Here is a 14,759-nt window from a genome sequence, read left to right as displayed (position 1 = left end):
TCACAATGCTGCAAGACGCGGTCCCACTCAAACAAAATGGTTTGTATTGCATATAATCTAAAGACAACATAGCTATCCATGCTTGAGGTCCCTCCTCACGCGGAACGAGATATGAGGGGGGAGGGGGTATTCTATGGTAATAAATACTGTATCAAAGTTCAACACATCCCGTTTCCTTGAGTATTTTCACAGTGCCCACGTTGCTGCCTGACGACATGAGTCTGTGCCCATTCGTCACAAACCCAATCCGGCGGCCACGCTTGCTTTTCTGACAGCGACCAAAGGGACTCGTTTGAGACGCCAAAACAATCGTTTCCTTTGACCCATTACTTGGCTCAAAGACAACCAACATGTTTCCACAAGCCACAGACCATTACAAACTCCTCCGCACCATCTGCTTTACCATGCAAATCCGGGTATGTAGTCGCTTCAAGTCTTTTCCACGCCATAATCTTCAATGCTGTCCATTGTACCAAAACGCCAGTTGATGCAAATGCCAAAAAAAATGTGTCAAAAATTTTTTCAGGTAGTCAGACAAGGGATCCTTTCGCCTGGTCCAGATATAATGCGTCAGCATTCTCATACACCTGAGCAGGCTCATCTTATGATCCTCTATGCTCCATTCATTCGTGTAGAGCTGGATCCTGAATCTTTGTTGCGGGTAAGTATCCGGTACATGTTACTTAATCGTTCGCCTGTGACGATCTTGCTAGTATCGTCGACCGGCCAGAGTGCAGCTAGGAAATCCCTGTTGTCCCTAGAATCAGCATTGCAAGTTTCCCACATTTCAGTATGGGTTACATATACATACCAAAAGTTGTTCTTGAGACTTTCATCAGCCGCAGTGACGGGGAGTCTTTCGTTAAGGAAAGTGCCTATAGCAACTAGCTCTACTCCGAAAATTGCCGCACGCTCTTTGCTGGACTTGACATTATCTTTGGTTGTAGACAAAATCCTTTCAAAGTTTTCGCGTACAGGTTTTAGGAGATACCATATCATGGCGTCGTTGTCCCTGTTGCGCTCATCTTTGTTGTCACCGATGCGGCGGAGTTCATCCAAACGGCGTAGGGCCTTGGTTCTTCGCTCATCTTGAGTGCGTGAATCGTGGTCACGATCGTGGTCACGATCGCGGTCCCTGTCTCTGTCTCTGTCTCTGTGAGAGTCTCGAGCATGCTCTCTATCCCTATCTCTGTGGCGGTCCCGGTAATGGTCTCTGTCTCTGTCTCTGTCTCGCTCACGATCGCGGTCGCGGTCGCGGTCGCGGTCACGGTCACGGTCACGATCACGGTCACGATCACGGTCACGATCACGGTCACGGTCACGATCACGATCACGATATCTATCGTCGTCCCGACGTCGCTCATCGCGGCGTCGTTCATCTTCATGTCGATGTCGATGTTTCTCATGTCGTCGATCATCATCGTCTCGGTAGCGACGATGATCCAGCCTATCACGGTCACGGTCACGGTCACGGTCAATGCCGTGCTTGCTTACCCGACGACCATCTTCAACTCGGCGATGTTTTGGGCTGCGATCATCGTCGTAGGATAATGCATGTTTTCGCTTGAAATCGGGTCTAGCTGAACCACGATCATCTGTATTGCTTCGAGCCCGCTGATCATCGCGGTCTCTGTCACGATGCTTCTTAATGGCGTGAGGAGCGGGTGATGCGGTTCCACTCCCACGATGGCCGTTGGGCACACTATTCTTCTTGTTATTTCGGTGATGATTATCCACGATTCGCTGTGCCGCCCGATCACCAGAGTACTTGGATTGGAGAACAGAGAGCAGATATTCAGACCGACGGACAAGGTGCACTGCACCTGGTGCTTTGAGCTTGTCGTTTGCCTTGTTTCGCTCCTCCTTCTTGCCAACTCTATGCTCTTCCAAGAACAGCTTGTCCTGCATGTCTAGCTCAGGGTCATCACGAATTTGCACCCACGCTCCAAATCCATGCTTGTCAATGCCAACTAGAAGCATTGCATCCTCTCTGGCTCCCCAAGCGCATGTGTAGTTGGCACCCTTGGTGGCATCTGGAAGACGATAGGTTTTCCAGTCTGACTGGCTGCGGATGGCCTTTCGCAGAAGCTGCAATTGCTTGGGTCGCTCGATTGCTGTCTCGGCATTGACCTTTTTCAATTCACCAAAGTCCATAAGAACAGCTTTGCGATCCTTCTTCGTCAGGCTCTTTCCCGTCTTCTTCTCTTCTTCCACAAGCTTCACGTTGTTGTCGTCCACAGCCCGCTGAGCGGCTGTAATGAAGTCGTCCAGCACAGACTTGACAAATTCATGGTCTCTCTCCACAAGCTTGGCTTCCTGAATGATATCGGATTCGCGATCATTCATGGATCCAAACCGGAAGTATGCTTTGATCAGATTTCGCTGCTCCTTGTCGGACAATGGCCGTTTGGGGTCTGCTAAGAGAGCTCGCTGTTCTTCCTCTTCTTGCTGTTGCTCCCGCTGGCGTTTCTTGAGGCGATCAGCACGATCATTCTCCTTGTTGCGGTTCTTAATTGTAGCTCTGCGAGGTGCATTTTCCGCCGCCAACTTGGCAACATACTCTTCATTCTGGCGTTTCTCCTCGTCCGCCTTGATCTCTGCCAGTTTATCAGCAGGAATGATCTGGTCCCAGTCCAAATTGATGTCGTCCACTTTCACATCAGTAATTTGCATGAAGTTGTCCCAGTCAATGCCACCGCTGCTAAGGTTCATCTTGTCGTCAACCTTCGTCTTGGTAACTTCTGCATTCTCTAGGATTGAGTCGATATCCAGTTGCTCAAGGCGCTCTTGGTTACCACTTTGTTCGAACATCTTGGACGACCTCATCTTCAGGACCATTTGGATATCTTCAGACGATGAAGGGCCGTCTGTCTTGAGACCCTTCTTATTCAGCCTCTCCTTGAATGCTGCTTTGCCATCGTCAGTGACGCCCGCCTGAATGGTCAAGTACTCCAGCAAAAGTTTATTCCTAGCGCGTTCAAGCACTTCCTCCTCCACCGTCTCTTTGGACACAAGACGGTAGATGTTGACAGGACGTTTCTGGCCGATACGATGAGCTCGAGCCATGGCCTGCAAATCAGCCTGAGGGTTCCAATCAGAGTCAAAGATGACGACGGTGTCGGCGGTCATCAGATTAATGCCCAGTCCACCGGCACGGGTCGACAGCAAGAAGCAGAAGTCTTCACTATCATCAGCATTGAAATGATTGATGGCCATGCGACGTGGACCAGCAGCGATGGTACCATCCAGACGCTGGAATTTGTACCCTCGCAAGGACAGGTAATCTCCCAGGATATCAAGCATTTTGACCATTTGACTAAAAATGAGAACCCGGTGACCATCCTTCTTGAGCTTTGACAGAAGCTGATCGAGAAGCATCATTTTCCCGCTGCTGGTGATCAGGCCTTTGATCTGGTCCTCACGACGAACACTACCAGCCAACACACGTTCTTCGGCACCAGGGAACATGTATGGGTGATTGCTGATTTTCTTGAGCTCCATCATGATATTCAGCAAAGAATTTTTGTGGCCACCGGTTGCATCGCACAAGGCAGAATAATTCCTCGTCAAGATGTTTTTGTAATAGTCTAACTGAACATCAGACAACTCGACGCGAATGATCTTTTCCGTCTTCGGTGGCAAGTCGGACTCGACTGTTTCTTTGGTTCTTCGTAGAATATAAGGTGCGATAGACTTGTGCAGGTCTTCTAGCTTCTCTTGTGCGTCGACTGCGGATAGAGAGTCCAAATCTTCGTCAATATTGACCTTTCCGGGGTTCAAGAAATCCAACAAGGCCGACAACTCGGCTAGATTGTTCTGGATTGGAGTGCCAGTAATGAGAATCTTGCAAGGAACCCCGAAGCCCACGAGTCTCGCGTACAACTGTGACTCTCGATTCTTCAGACGATGAGCCTCATCAACGGCCAGAGTCTGCCACTTGATTGTTTGCAAGAACTGCCAGTCTTGTAGGATAAATTCATATGATGTGACAAGAACATTGAACTTTGGCTTCTTGGGATTCCCATCCACGATCAACTCATTCTCACGAATGATATTGCGGGCATCCTCAGGCCCGAGATAGACGACATAGTTGATGTCGGGAGCCCAGTGATTAAATGTATCACACCAGGCGGGAATGACACTGAGAGGGGCGACCACAAGTGATGGGCCCTCTTGTCGACGGTCATTTCGAAGCCAGCTGAGGAACGAAACAGTCTGAACAGTCTTGCCAAGGCCCATTTCATCGGCCAAGATGACATTATTGCCTCTTGTCCAGTTGAGGCACAAAAAGTTGAGACCCTTCAGCTGAAATGAGCGGAGCTCACCACCTTGGATGTAAGACGGTTGGCTGTCCAGCTTGATCATCCTGCCTCGGGTATCAGGGTTTGTTTCGCGTCGGTCAGACTGCCATGACCGTGATGATCGATCAAGGTACTGGTCGATTTTGTCTTGAAACTCGGGACTTATTTCTGATGCCAATTCCCAAGTACACTCCTCATATGTGAGTCCCTTCCACTTGACATAGTATTCAGTGTCGTCTTCCCCGTCGCGAACATTGACCACTCGCTCAACTTTGGTGTAGTCTTCGAAGGCATCCTCATCTCGTTCTCTGTCCAAGAAGAACTGCTCTTTTGTCTCGGGAGGGATGTCATCTCCAAACCGTATATCCAGCTCCTGTTCAACAACTTTTCGGAAATAGTTTTCGACCTTGCGAAAACCGCGCATGTTACGCAACGACTCAATGGTTTCCCAAGTGTCATGCAAATGAGATTTGCCCTGCCACTTGATGAAATATTCAAAGTCGTGACGGCCGGCATCGTACTGCAACTCCAGCCCATCTCTGAGCCGGTGACGCACCACTTTTTCGACGTATGGTGAGTCGTCAACGTAATCAGCAACATAGTATGCCGATGCCATGTCCGCCTCGTCTTCATCGTCTTCAAAGTCGCTTTCCTCGTACATGCCCTGCTGGACTTGCTGAGCAGCGCGGCGGCTTGACCATCTCTTCTCGGCAAGTGCGAGAGCAGGCTGTGACTCTCTCTGTAATCTCGCCTTTTTCAGCTGGCTCTTTGCTCGGGCTCCGCCGTACGTGTCGGAATCAGAATCAGACTCGTTTGTAGACGGTTGTAAGAGAGGTGTGTTCCTCTTGGATGCTGGTGACGTGAGGGTGATGATTAGCATGTTGGGCAGGATGCCTCGATGGCAAAAGACACACTTACAAGGCTGGGACGTGTTGACGCGCCGTCTCTTCGATTGGCGGCGATTCACGGGTTCATCATCCTCTGAGTCGGAGTCATCAGAGTCCACCTAGAAATGTGTGAGTTAAATGCGACAAAGTCGAGAGAGTTGTGTCGGGGAGGCACACCATTTTTCTTGTTTCTCTGGCGCGTGTCTAGGTCCTTTGGTCAGCAATTGCAATTAATGCCTCATACACATTGCTCTCTGGCACATACACTTCTCCGGAGCCCATAAAGCTCTGGATTTTCTCGCATATAGTCTTCTTCGGCGACTGTTGTTTTCCGTTTTGATGGGCGGCTAGAGGCGGGTGAGCTCTCGCGGTTTACTTCAGCGTCGCCGTCTTGGGGAGAAGCCGCGCTCTCCTGCATGTCAAAGTCGCCATCCTCGGACGCATTGTCTAAACTAGATCCATCATCATCCGAAGAGGCTCGATCTTCGGCGATGTGGTCTGGCGTTTCGTGGGGTTGGGCTTCCGAGGCCGATGGCGATGAGCGGTCCATTGGGCTTTCACGGGCATCGGGGATATCGGTATCGCTCTGACCGACCTCGGCGTCAACTGTAGATGTCATGGCATCGTCCGGCGACAAGTGTCCATTAACAGGACCCATCACAACCGGGGAGCTCATGGTAGCTGCTTTCGCGCGTAGTACTTGCTAGGAGAAGGAAAATGTTAGCAGACATGCTCTGAAGCCTCGCTTGCCAGAGGAATGCATTGGGTCGATTTAGGGAAGCTCGCGACACGAAAATATGCCCCTCAGAGTCGTTTATGACCGAAACTGATGGAACAATGGATGCAATCGCATTCACACGTGGGTTGGCGATGGCTAGGCTGGCGGACACGGACGAGGCGATTGCAGAGCGAAGCGGCCAGTGGAGACAGCATAGAAGGCTCAGCTGCATCCGGATCATCGATAAACATCGTGTTCATCACTTTGGGGCATTGGACATGGCATATCCAAGCCCAGAGAGCGTTGATATCGACGTAGCGATGTTCAAGACGATGGCGAACCGGCAACATGCGGCTGGGAAACAGAGAGTGGCACGGGCGGCCAAGGGACGAGGCAGGGACAACTTACAAGTCATTCATGGATGTTATGACGATCACGTAGTTGTCAGCATCAGAAATGAATGCCGGATTCCTATAAAGAAGCCCGGGTTGTGCTGAGAAGCAGACGGCAGACTGGGGGCACTGGTGTTGGAAGGGGACTGACGGTGGGAATGTCAGTTATAAAAAAGCACCAGTGGAGAGAGTCAGGAAAGAGTTGGAGAGGCACTCGCGCTCGGCCGCCTTTGTACCCAGACCAAACCTGTGTTGGGCCCTGCAGCGACGGGGCTAGGCCGGCGGTACTTTGCCACGTGACTCGAGGCCAGCCAAGATGGCGGGGGCGGGCAGTGGAATAGATGTACATGTATCGCGACCATGGCACGACAGCCCCAAAGTTCAGGGCTTTTGGTGCTATGGGCCGGCGCTGAGGTTCGTTGGCTCGCTAAAGTGCCAGCACCCTGGCATCAATTTTGCTGCTAGTTGAGCCTCCAGATGTCCATCCATCCATCAATGGGTTGGTTGACTGGTAGCCTCAGCCACCGACATCCAGAGCCAATGCTTAATTAACCTGGTGTGTTCTTGTACCAATATAAGTCGATGCCAACTTTGGGCTACGGAGTACTAGAAGGGCTTTACTGAAACTAGGTAGGTTTCTGCTGCAAGATTTGCTGGGCAGAGTGATTGATGGCTTTGAGTTGACTCTGAACAAGACATGGCGCCATTCAACTTTAAATGTTCCAAGGTTTAGCCATACAGCTGCTATGTGGTCAGTCATCCGGCGTGCTTTTTTGCGCCAACATGAGCAAATACTATTCACTTCGCCATCGTTTTGCAAGGTATCGGCCGAGGGTCCCATTCGCTGTATCATTGCAGCAAATTGATCATCGTGCATGTCGAATTGTATTTCCGAAGCACGATCACCGAGCCCCGTTTCCCTGTATGGCTTGGTCATGTGAGTGCTCGTAGCCAATTTTCCATGCTGGCAAACATTATTGTACGTACTTCGATGTAGCTACGGGATCTTCCCTCCATACCTACTGTACCCAATGTCCTCATGCAAGTAACCGGTGCCACCAAACCGCAACGATCCAACCACACACCTAGTAGTAGTTACCCCTAGCTCCAGAGTCGGCCATTGCTCGACGCGATGTACCTGGTGCGGGAAATTTGCAGATGCGTGGCCAACCACTTGCGAGGTGTACGGGTCAGATGGGTGAGAGCTGTGATGAACCAACAGTGCCACCTCATACGTATCATTGCAGGTCGAGCCGGTTCTCTCAGGCATCTTGGAGCCCATTGTGACAGACGATGGTTTGCAGAAGTGCTTCCCAGGCTGCTGCTCATCACAGCCTAGGGAACAAATGCGAGTTGCATCCCAGAAGAAAGTAGACTCGGTCATGAATTACTGCTTGTTATTCCTATACGTGCGTTCCGGGTATTATTCAAATTATTCATCTAGAATCGGGCTCAAGCAGGGTATCAATCCGTTCACTGCATTATCCAAGTCTGCCCAACAAATGCCTCCCAAAACCAAACCCGCAAACGCCAGAAACCATGGTACCGAACCAAGCAACACGCTCAAGTTACCCCATCGCCGAAATCCGTCTCGCAATCGACTCACTCCTTCTCTTGGCTACCGTAGCAGCATCCCAGGTCCCCGCGAATATGTCCTCACACTCTTCATCGTCATCCGAATCAAACACAATCTCATCGCTGCTCCGCCCTTCAACATCGCGACCTTCCCGTCCAATGAACCCCAGATCTTGAACATTGTAATCCTCCCAGCTCCGGTGTGACATGACTCGTTCCGTCTCAAGGATATATTTTCCCACCTTGTATTTTTGCGACGGCTCTGTAGCATCAACATACTTCCATCCCAGCTTGCGTGTACATGTCGCACAACAAATATCCGCAACAACGTGCCACCCGGTAACGAGCTGCCGGTCCTCACTTCTTCCAATACGAATATTCAAAAGAGTCGTGTTGTCAGCCGGCGGGGGTGGCGGCGCGACCAGGAAGGCCCTTCCATAGCGGCCCGTAAAGCCTTTCGAGATGATTTGCGATGTGAGGGCCAGATCCGTCGAGCAGGTCATGCAGCGAAGGGTATCTGGGGCGCTGCGCGATAAGGAACGCTCCGAAGTTGGGGGTTTGGCGGCCGGGCCATGTGCCGGCGGGCTGTTGGAGGGTGTTGTCAGTGTCGACGAGACGGCCGAGCCTGCTGGACTTGATGAAGCCGTCGACGACGAGCCAAGCGTCGACCGCCGTCGGTGAAAGGTAAAGTTCAAACTTGGCAGCAAGAAACTTGGGAAGACCGGCCGTGTTGCTGAGATGCTGGTAGTGCTGCGTCTCCGGGCCATTTTGACGGGAACCACTTGCCGACAAGGGTGTGGTGCTGTTTTGGATGTCAATCTGTGAAGCACAGCGTCCAATAATGCAACCGGTCAGAGACGCACAGAGCCTGTCGGGCACGAATTCGTCAAGGACGCTGCATTTCTCTCAGAAACCAGCGGGCCAACAAGGCATGTGCAAGCTGCAAAGTCCAAAGATAAGAAGAGGCCTGGGACGAGATGGGACATCCGACACCGCTTGGACCGGGACCAACAGCGAACGAATCTCACATGAGCTGGTGACATGACCACCAAGCCAACCCCGCATGCCATACCGTCAACATATCAGCAAGTACCGAGTGCTGGCTGGGTGGCCAAGGCGCTGGCACGTCGGTACATCTAAGTACTTCACGTACATACTCCCTTTCATAAGATATTCCGTACATTTGATACCAGCCATGTCAACTGATCTGACGGCGCTAGACCAGCTTTAGCATCCGTGGTGCTGTGGCCCAAGTCTCCCGAAAGTCAAAAACCGAGATGGCCATCCGTGGATTTAAAGGCTGTAGTAAATGTGCGAACCAGTTCCCTTGTACCTTCTGCTGCATAAAAAAACTGGCATGAAATGCTCCCATTTGCTGTGCCCGTCCATCAACATCAGTTCCTTGATTGAGCGGGTCTAGGCAAGGACTTCCTGGGGCATGAGCCGGGGCTCTTCGGCATCTAGTCGGCGCCATGGCCGGGATATTTGCGCCACTAGCTCAGTGTCCCAGCTCCGTCATGTTTACGACGAGTTTCACACACCCAGACCACACAAACACGGCAGCATGATAGTTATATATTCGGTCATTATGGCCATATGCTAATTATCTGGTATACTTTACAGCTCACTTAAATTTGTCCTTATCCAATCCTTCTCCACCTACGTTTGGGGCTCCTCCGCAACGTAGTGCAGGTACGCCCCGAGGAGCTTGATGCCCTCAATGTAGTTTCGTTTGTCCAGCTTCTCGTTGATCGAGTGGGCACCATCGGTTGAGCTTCCCATAGGAAGCAGAAGGACATTCTTGCCGGTAGCCTCCTCGAAGGTTAGGGTAACGGGAATGCTGAGAACCAGGTTAGCTTCTTGGATGTATCCGCCATTGCATGGCTTGAATTCTGCTTACCTTCCACCCTCGCGCGTGAAGTCAGGCTGAACGCCCCAAACACGTTCGGTAGCCTTGGCAGCGGCGGAGAAGTTCCAGTGCTTGGGTGAGGCAGCCCACCACTTGCCAGTGTGCTGCGCATAGACCTTCATAGTGTTCTTGCTATTCAGCTTGGCAAACTGCTCTTCAACGTACTTGTAGACGCAGTTGTTGGTGGTATCAATGTCCATATTAGGCACAGTTCGGATTGAAAACTTTCCAATGACCTTGGCAGGAATGACCGTCTTAGCCCCAGGGCTAGAGAAAGCACCCTCAACACCGTGGACTGAGAGAGAGGGGTATCTCCAACGCGCCATTAGAGTGTTCTTCTTGTCGTCGTGGATAGTAGTCTTGCTACCTAGCGACTCAAAAATGTTGTCCATGGTGAAAGAAATGCCATCGTAGAGGCCTTCCTCTTCCTTGGTGATAGGGGCAACCTGCTCCATGATTCCAGGGATTTGGATCTTGCCATTAGTGTCGACAAGGGAGCCCAAGATGCGAACCAGGTCAGTCATGGGCTCCTGAGCAGTGCCGCCAAAAACACCACTGTGAAGATCAGCTCCAGGGCCCGAGACTTCGACGGAATAGTAGTTGCAGCCTCGTAGACCGTACGTCAGGCAAGGCTTCTCAGTGCCAAGCCAGTAGTTGTCGGAAATACAGACAGCATCAGTATCTGCAAAGTATTTCTTGGCTTCAGCCTGGATGAACTCCTCCAGACCCTCTGAGCCGTACTCCTCCATACCCTCAAAGCACATCAGCAGGTTGACGGGGAAGTCGATGCCAGCCTTCTGGTGAGCCTCAATGGCGTTAAGCCAGCCCAGGACAGGTCCCTTGTCGTCAGTAGAGCCACGACCAAACATGCGACCCTTGTCGTCAACGGACAGTTCAAAAGGCTCGGTAGCCCAGCCGTCGCTCTTCTCGGCAGGCTGAACATCGTAGTGGCCATATACAAGGATCGTTCGCTTGTTCTTGTCATTTCCGTAGCGAGCGAGGACAACGGGGGGGAGATCAAGGTGCTCCTTGTGAGGCTGTTTGCCAAGAGGTCGAAGCTCGACCTCAGCTCCCAAGCTCTTCAACTCGCCGGCGAGCCATTCTCCCATACGGACGACATCGGGACGACGAGCATCCTCAGCTGAAATGGAGGGAATGGCAACGGCCTTGCGGAGGCGCTCAATGAAGTGGTTGGCGGAATCGTCCACCTGTTTGAAGTAGCTGTCGAGTTGGGGAGCCATCTTTTTAGCTTGATGGATGCGGATAGAGTCTGTAAGGTATGAACGACGACAAGCAATCTTCCCCTGGAATTGCGATTTTAATGAAGAAGACATGAAATTGAGGGGGAGAGATCTTCTATGAGTTGCTCGAGGAATATGGCAGAGCGCCGCCTGTAGCAAGACGGTGCGGGGCATCACTCTTCGCTGCACATGCTCCGTATTACCTGACCCTTTGTAGCAGGTGGGGGAGATGCTAAGCACTGGGAAGGTGGAAGGTGCTTGGGTGCTGCAGCACACTCAAGGTAGGACGCAAACGCAACTGCACTTGCAAAGAGAAGGTGCGGGAGGAACGGTTATTCACGGCAGCCAATGGAAATGTGCTGACTGGTGAAGGGAACTTTTTGCGAGACCGGATCCACCGCAGGCGCTAATAAAAATGGACATCTTAGGGGTACGTACTTCTCGGTAGCACGCGAGATGATTGCCGGAAGCCGGAAGCTGTGTTTGTCCGAGAACTTGGCCCCGGCGTTCGGACAGTGTTTGCGTCGCATTTGGCCGAAGCTAGTATTATTAATGGATCGCCTGTCTCCCTGCGCTTCTCCAGCTTTTCTCCTCATCAACCAACTTCAGCCCATCTCCCTCTCCCATCATCTGTCGACATATCCATCGTCGGATCGTCAGATTTTCCAACTCTGGCTTCTGGGGAATCGCTTGCACTAATCGACAGCTGGCTGATGCTCACACAGACGACTCGGCGCCATTCGTGACCTTGCCCAGCCGCATCACGCGGATAGTGCATGACCTTCCGCCACCCCCCTTTGACGAACAACGACGAAGTGGTTCGACAAGCTCAAGACGGAACACCACCCCCATTTCAGTGTCGCGCGCTTGCTTTTTTGCAAGGATATCTAGATATCAGGCTCTTTGGCTAACTCGAGGCGTTTCTGGAGCGGTGGGTGTATTCTCGTGGTTGAATCGGTTGTGAGGTGGAACGTGTGGGCTAGCATATTCCTCAGGCATCTGCCTATTGTACTCCTTATTGTTCAACCCTCTAACCGCTATATTCATTTGTTTTGTTTCCAAGTACAATCAGAATTGACTATTTAATTTTCAACTTATCCTGAATAGCACTCGAGTGCGAGAGAAAAAACAAAATAAAGGAGAGGAATTTCAAGAGAAGGGAAATCACTCAAAAGAAATAACTGCCGTCTCTAGCACAAGAAGAAGAAAAAAGAGAGAAAACAATTCAATTTTGATTTCATTTTTGGGCGAGCGATTGAGCATTTACTGGTACATCGCTTCGCGACGTTCCCCGACGCTACTGACATTGCTGCTGTCTGCATTCCTCGTAACAAAGGATTTGCCCGAGTCAATCAGATCTCAAAATGGCGTCATCAGTGTTTTTCAAGTTTAAGTCTCAGAAAGAACCCACCCGAGTGGAATTTGACGGAACAGGTATCTCAGTTTTTGAGTTGAAGCGTGAAATTATCAACAAGAGTGGCCTGGGAGATGGCACAGATTTTGACCTCTTCATATACACCGACGACAACAGTGAAGGTGCGTACTTCCCACAAGCTACCAGGCGACGGCGAAGTTGCAAAGATGCTAACACTTGCTTAGAATACGACGATGACACGACCATCATTCCTAGATCAACAACCGTCATAGCTCGGCGACAGCCAGCTCTGAAACCTGGAGCCGGCAGAGCCGCAAGATATGTTTCAGGCAAGATGCCAGTGACTGCAAAGAATGCAGGCCGCAAAGAGCAGTCATCCAAGGCCTCATCATCAAAGCCGAGTGCCACTGCTATCAGTGAGATGAACAATGCCATGACGGAGGAGGAGAAAATGGCGGCCATGTTTGCGGCCCAGACGGAACAGTGGTCTGCCCAACAGGAAGAAATGTCTCAGTAAGTGCCTGCGTCTCTATATTGACTGAAGTAGCCCAGCTAACAGATCCATAGTCAAGCTCCCGTCTTGAAACCAGGAGCTAAGAAGCCAGCCAATGTCCCTGACCATGATCCTCCCCAGGGATACATCTGCTACCGCTGTGGCAATAAGGGGCATTGGATTCAGCTTTGCCCAACAAACGATGATCCTGATTTTGATAACCGACCCCGTGTAAAGAGGACTACTGGCATCCCCCGATCTTTCCTCCAGAAGGTTGACAAGTCGGTGGTATTGGCCCAGTCAGATGGCGATGAATCTAAACGACCATCTGGCATCATGGTCAATGCCGAGGGAGAATTTGTCATTGCAGAGCCGGACAAGGCATCATGGGAGCAATATCAGGCTAAAGCCAAGTCGTCTACGGCTAACAAAGAAGCTCAAGCCGAAGATCAGGAAGTGCAGGAGAGGGGTCTACAATGTTCGATTGACAAAAAGATGTTCATAGAACCAATGAAGACGCCTTGCTGTAAGAAGACGTTTTGCAATGATTGCATAACCAATGCTCTCATAGAAAGCGACTTCGTCTGCCCTGCATGTCAAACTGAAGGTGTGCTAATCGATGACCTTCAGCCTGATGACGAAACATCAAAGAAGATGCAGGAATACCTCAAGGAAAAGGAGACTGCCAAGAGCCCTCCGCCAGTATCTCCCAAGGGGGATGTTGCTACCCCTGAGAACGGCACTAAGAATGTCGATGCCAAGACTGATGATGAAGAAAAGGGGCCAGAGGGGGAGCCATCGGGGAACGCACAAGAGTCGAAAACAACACAGAAGTCTCCAACTCCTACAGAAGCCACCGTCAAGTCGCCCACAGTTGCCGCAGAAGGCGAAATGCAGGTTGTCAAGTCCGAGGACAAGCAAGCTGTGGGTGAGTCGAATACGCAAGAGATCAACCTGAAGAAACGGCCAGCAGACGACTTTCTCGAAAACCCAAAAATCCCTAAAGGCCCCAAGGCGATGCAAAACCAACAAAGCAACATGAATGGCACCAACAACATGATGAACGGCATGCCTAACATGGGTATGCCTAATATGATGCTTAACGGCATGGGCATGATGCCTCCAAATATGATGGGCATGCCAGGCATGAACATGAATATGAACATGGGGATGCCACCCAACATGATGGGCATGCCGATGATGGGCATGCCAAACTTTGGAAACATGGGTGGAGGTTTTGGGATGAACGGCGGCTGGGATATGAGCGGCATGAACGGTATGAACGGTATGGGCGGTATGCCCGGCATGAACGGCATGAACGGCATGAGCGGCATGAGCGGCATGGGTGGCATGGGTGGCATGGGTGGCATGGGCGGTGGCATGAATGGTATGAATGGTATGAATGGTATGAATGCCATGAACGGAATGGGCGGAAATATGGGAAACATGGGCGGCGTGGGTGGTTTCCAAAATGGAGGGCAGAATTTCGGCCAGCAGAACAATCAGGCCGATGAGGATGCCTATTTTCGAAAGCCGGTCAACCCTCATCGCCACCAAAACAAGCAACGCAGGATCAGACCCAGCGACTACCGCGAATTGTGACTTTGACAACAATCTCTCTCTCACGTCTCGTGCCCAGGATGACATGTGCTCGTCCAGGAGGACGGGCCGTCTCTGTAGGCCCGGACCAACTGCATATTATCATCACGGCGGCTGGCGATCTCAACACGAATGCTTGAGCCAGACGAATATTCATGGCTACTGGCTTTTCTTTGTTTTTTTACTTTTTTGGATCGGCGTTGGGACGGGGGCTTTTTGCCCTCTTATTTCTTTTCAATGGCGTTGACTTACCAGGCCACCTTGTTTGG

General features: G+C 51.2%; 3 protein-coding genes across 3 annotated transcripts; 1 reads left to right on the top strand and 2 right to left on the bottom strand.

Annotated features, from left to right (window-relative positions):
• Nucleotides 1-612: 612 nt before the first annotated feature.
• On the bottom strand, nucleotides 613-8,082 carry CHD1 (Chromo domain-containing protein 1; the record flags this gene model as incomplete). The annotated part of the gene is made up of 6 exons (XM_066129718.1): nucleotides 613-748; nucleotides 812-5,153; nucleotides 5,220-5,307; nucleotides 5,366-5,392; nucleotides 5,454-5,887; nucleotides 7,905-8,082. 6 exons carry the CDS (start codon nucleotides 8,080-8,082, stop codon nucleotides 613-615), a joined length of 5,205 nt encoding a protein of 1,734 aa, XP_065986096.1.
• Nucleotides 8,083-8,269: 187 nt separating this feature from the next.
• Nucleotides 8,270-11,023, bottom strand: dug1 (Cys-Gly metallodipeptidase; the record flags this gene model as incomplete). The annotated part of the gene is made up of 3 exons (XM_014693852.2): nucleotides 8,270-8,768; nucleotides 9,537-9,713; nucleotides 9,774-11,023. The coding sequence occupies 3 exons, from the start codon at nucleotides 11,021-11,023 to the stop codon at nucleotides 8,270-8,272; spliced, it is 1,926 nt and encodes a 641-aa protein (XP_014549338.2).
• Nucleotides 11,024-12,387: 1,364 nt separating this feature from the next.
• Nucleotides 12,388-14,493, top strand: G6M90_00g011830 (uncharacterized protein; the record flags this gene model as incomplete). The annotated part of the gene is made up of 3 exons (XM_014693853.1): nucleotides 12,388-12,559; nucleotides 12,623-12,911; nucleotides 12,966-14,493. 3 exons carry the CDS (start codon nucleotides 12,388-12,390, stop codon nucleotides 14,491-14,493), a joined length of 1,989 nt encoding a protein of 662 aa, XP_014549339.1.
• Between the last annotated feature and the right edge of the window lie 266 nt (nucleotides 14,494-14,759).

This window comes from Metarhizium brunneum, chromosome 1 (genome assembly GCF_013426205.1).
Source record: "Metarhizium brunneum chromosome 1, complete sequence".
NCBI classification, from domain to species: domain Eukaryota; kingdom Fungi; phylum Ascomycota; class Sordariomycetes; order Hypocreales; family Clavicipitaceae; genus Metarhizium; species Metarhizium brunneum.
This window is presented reverse-complemented; position numbering and strand designations above follow the sequence as displayed.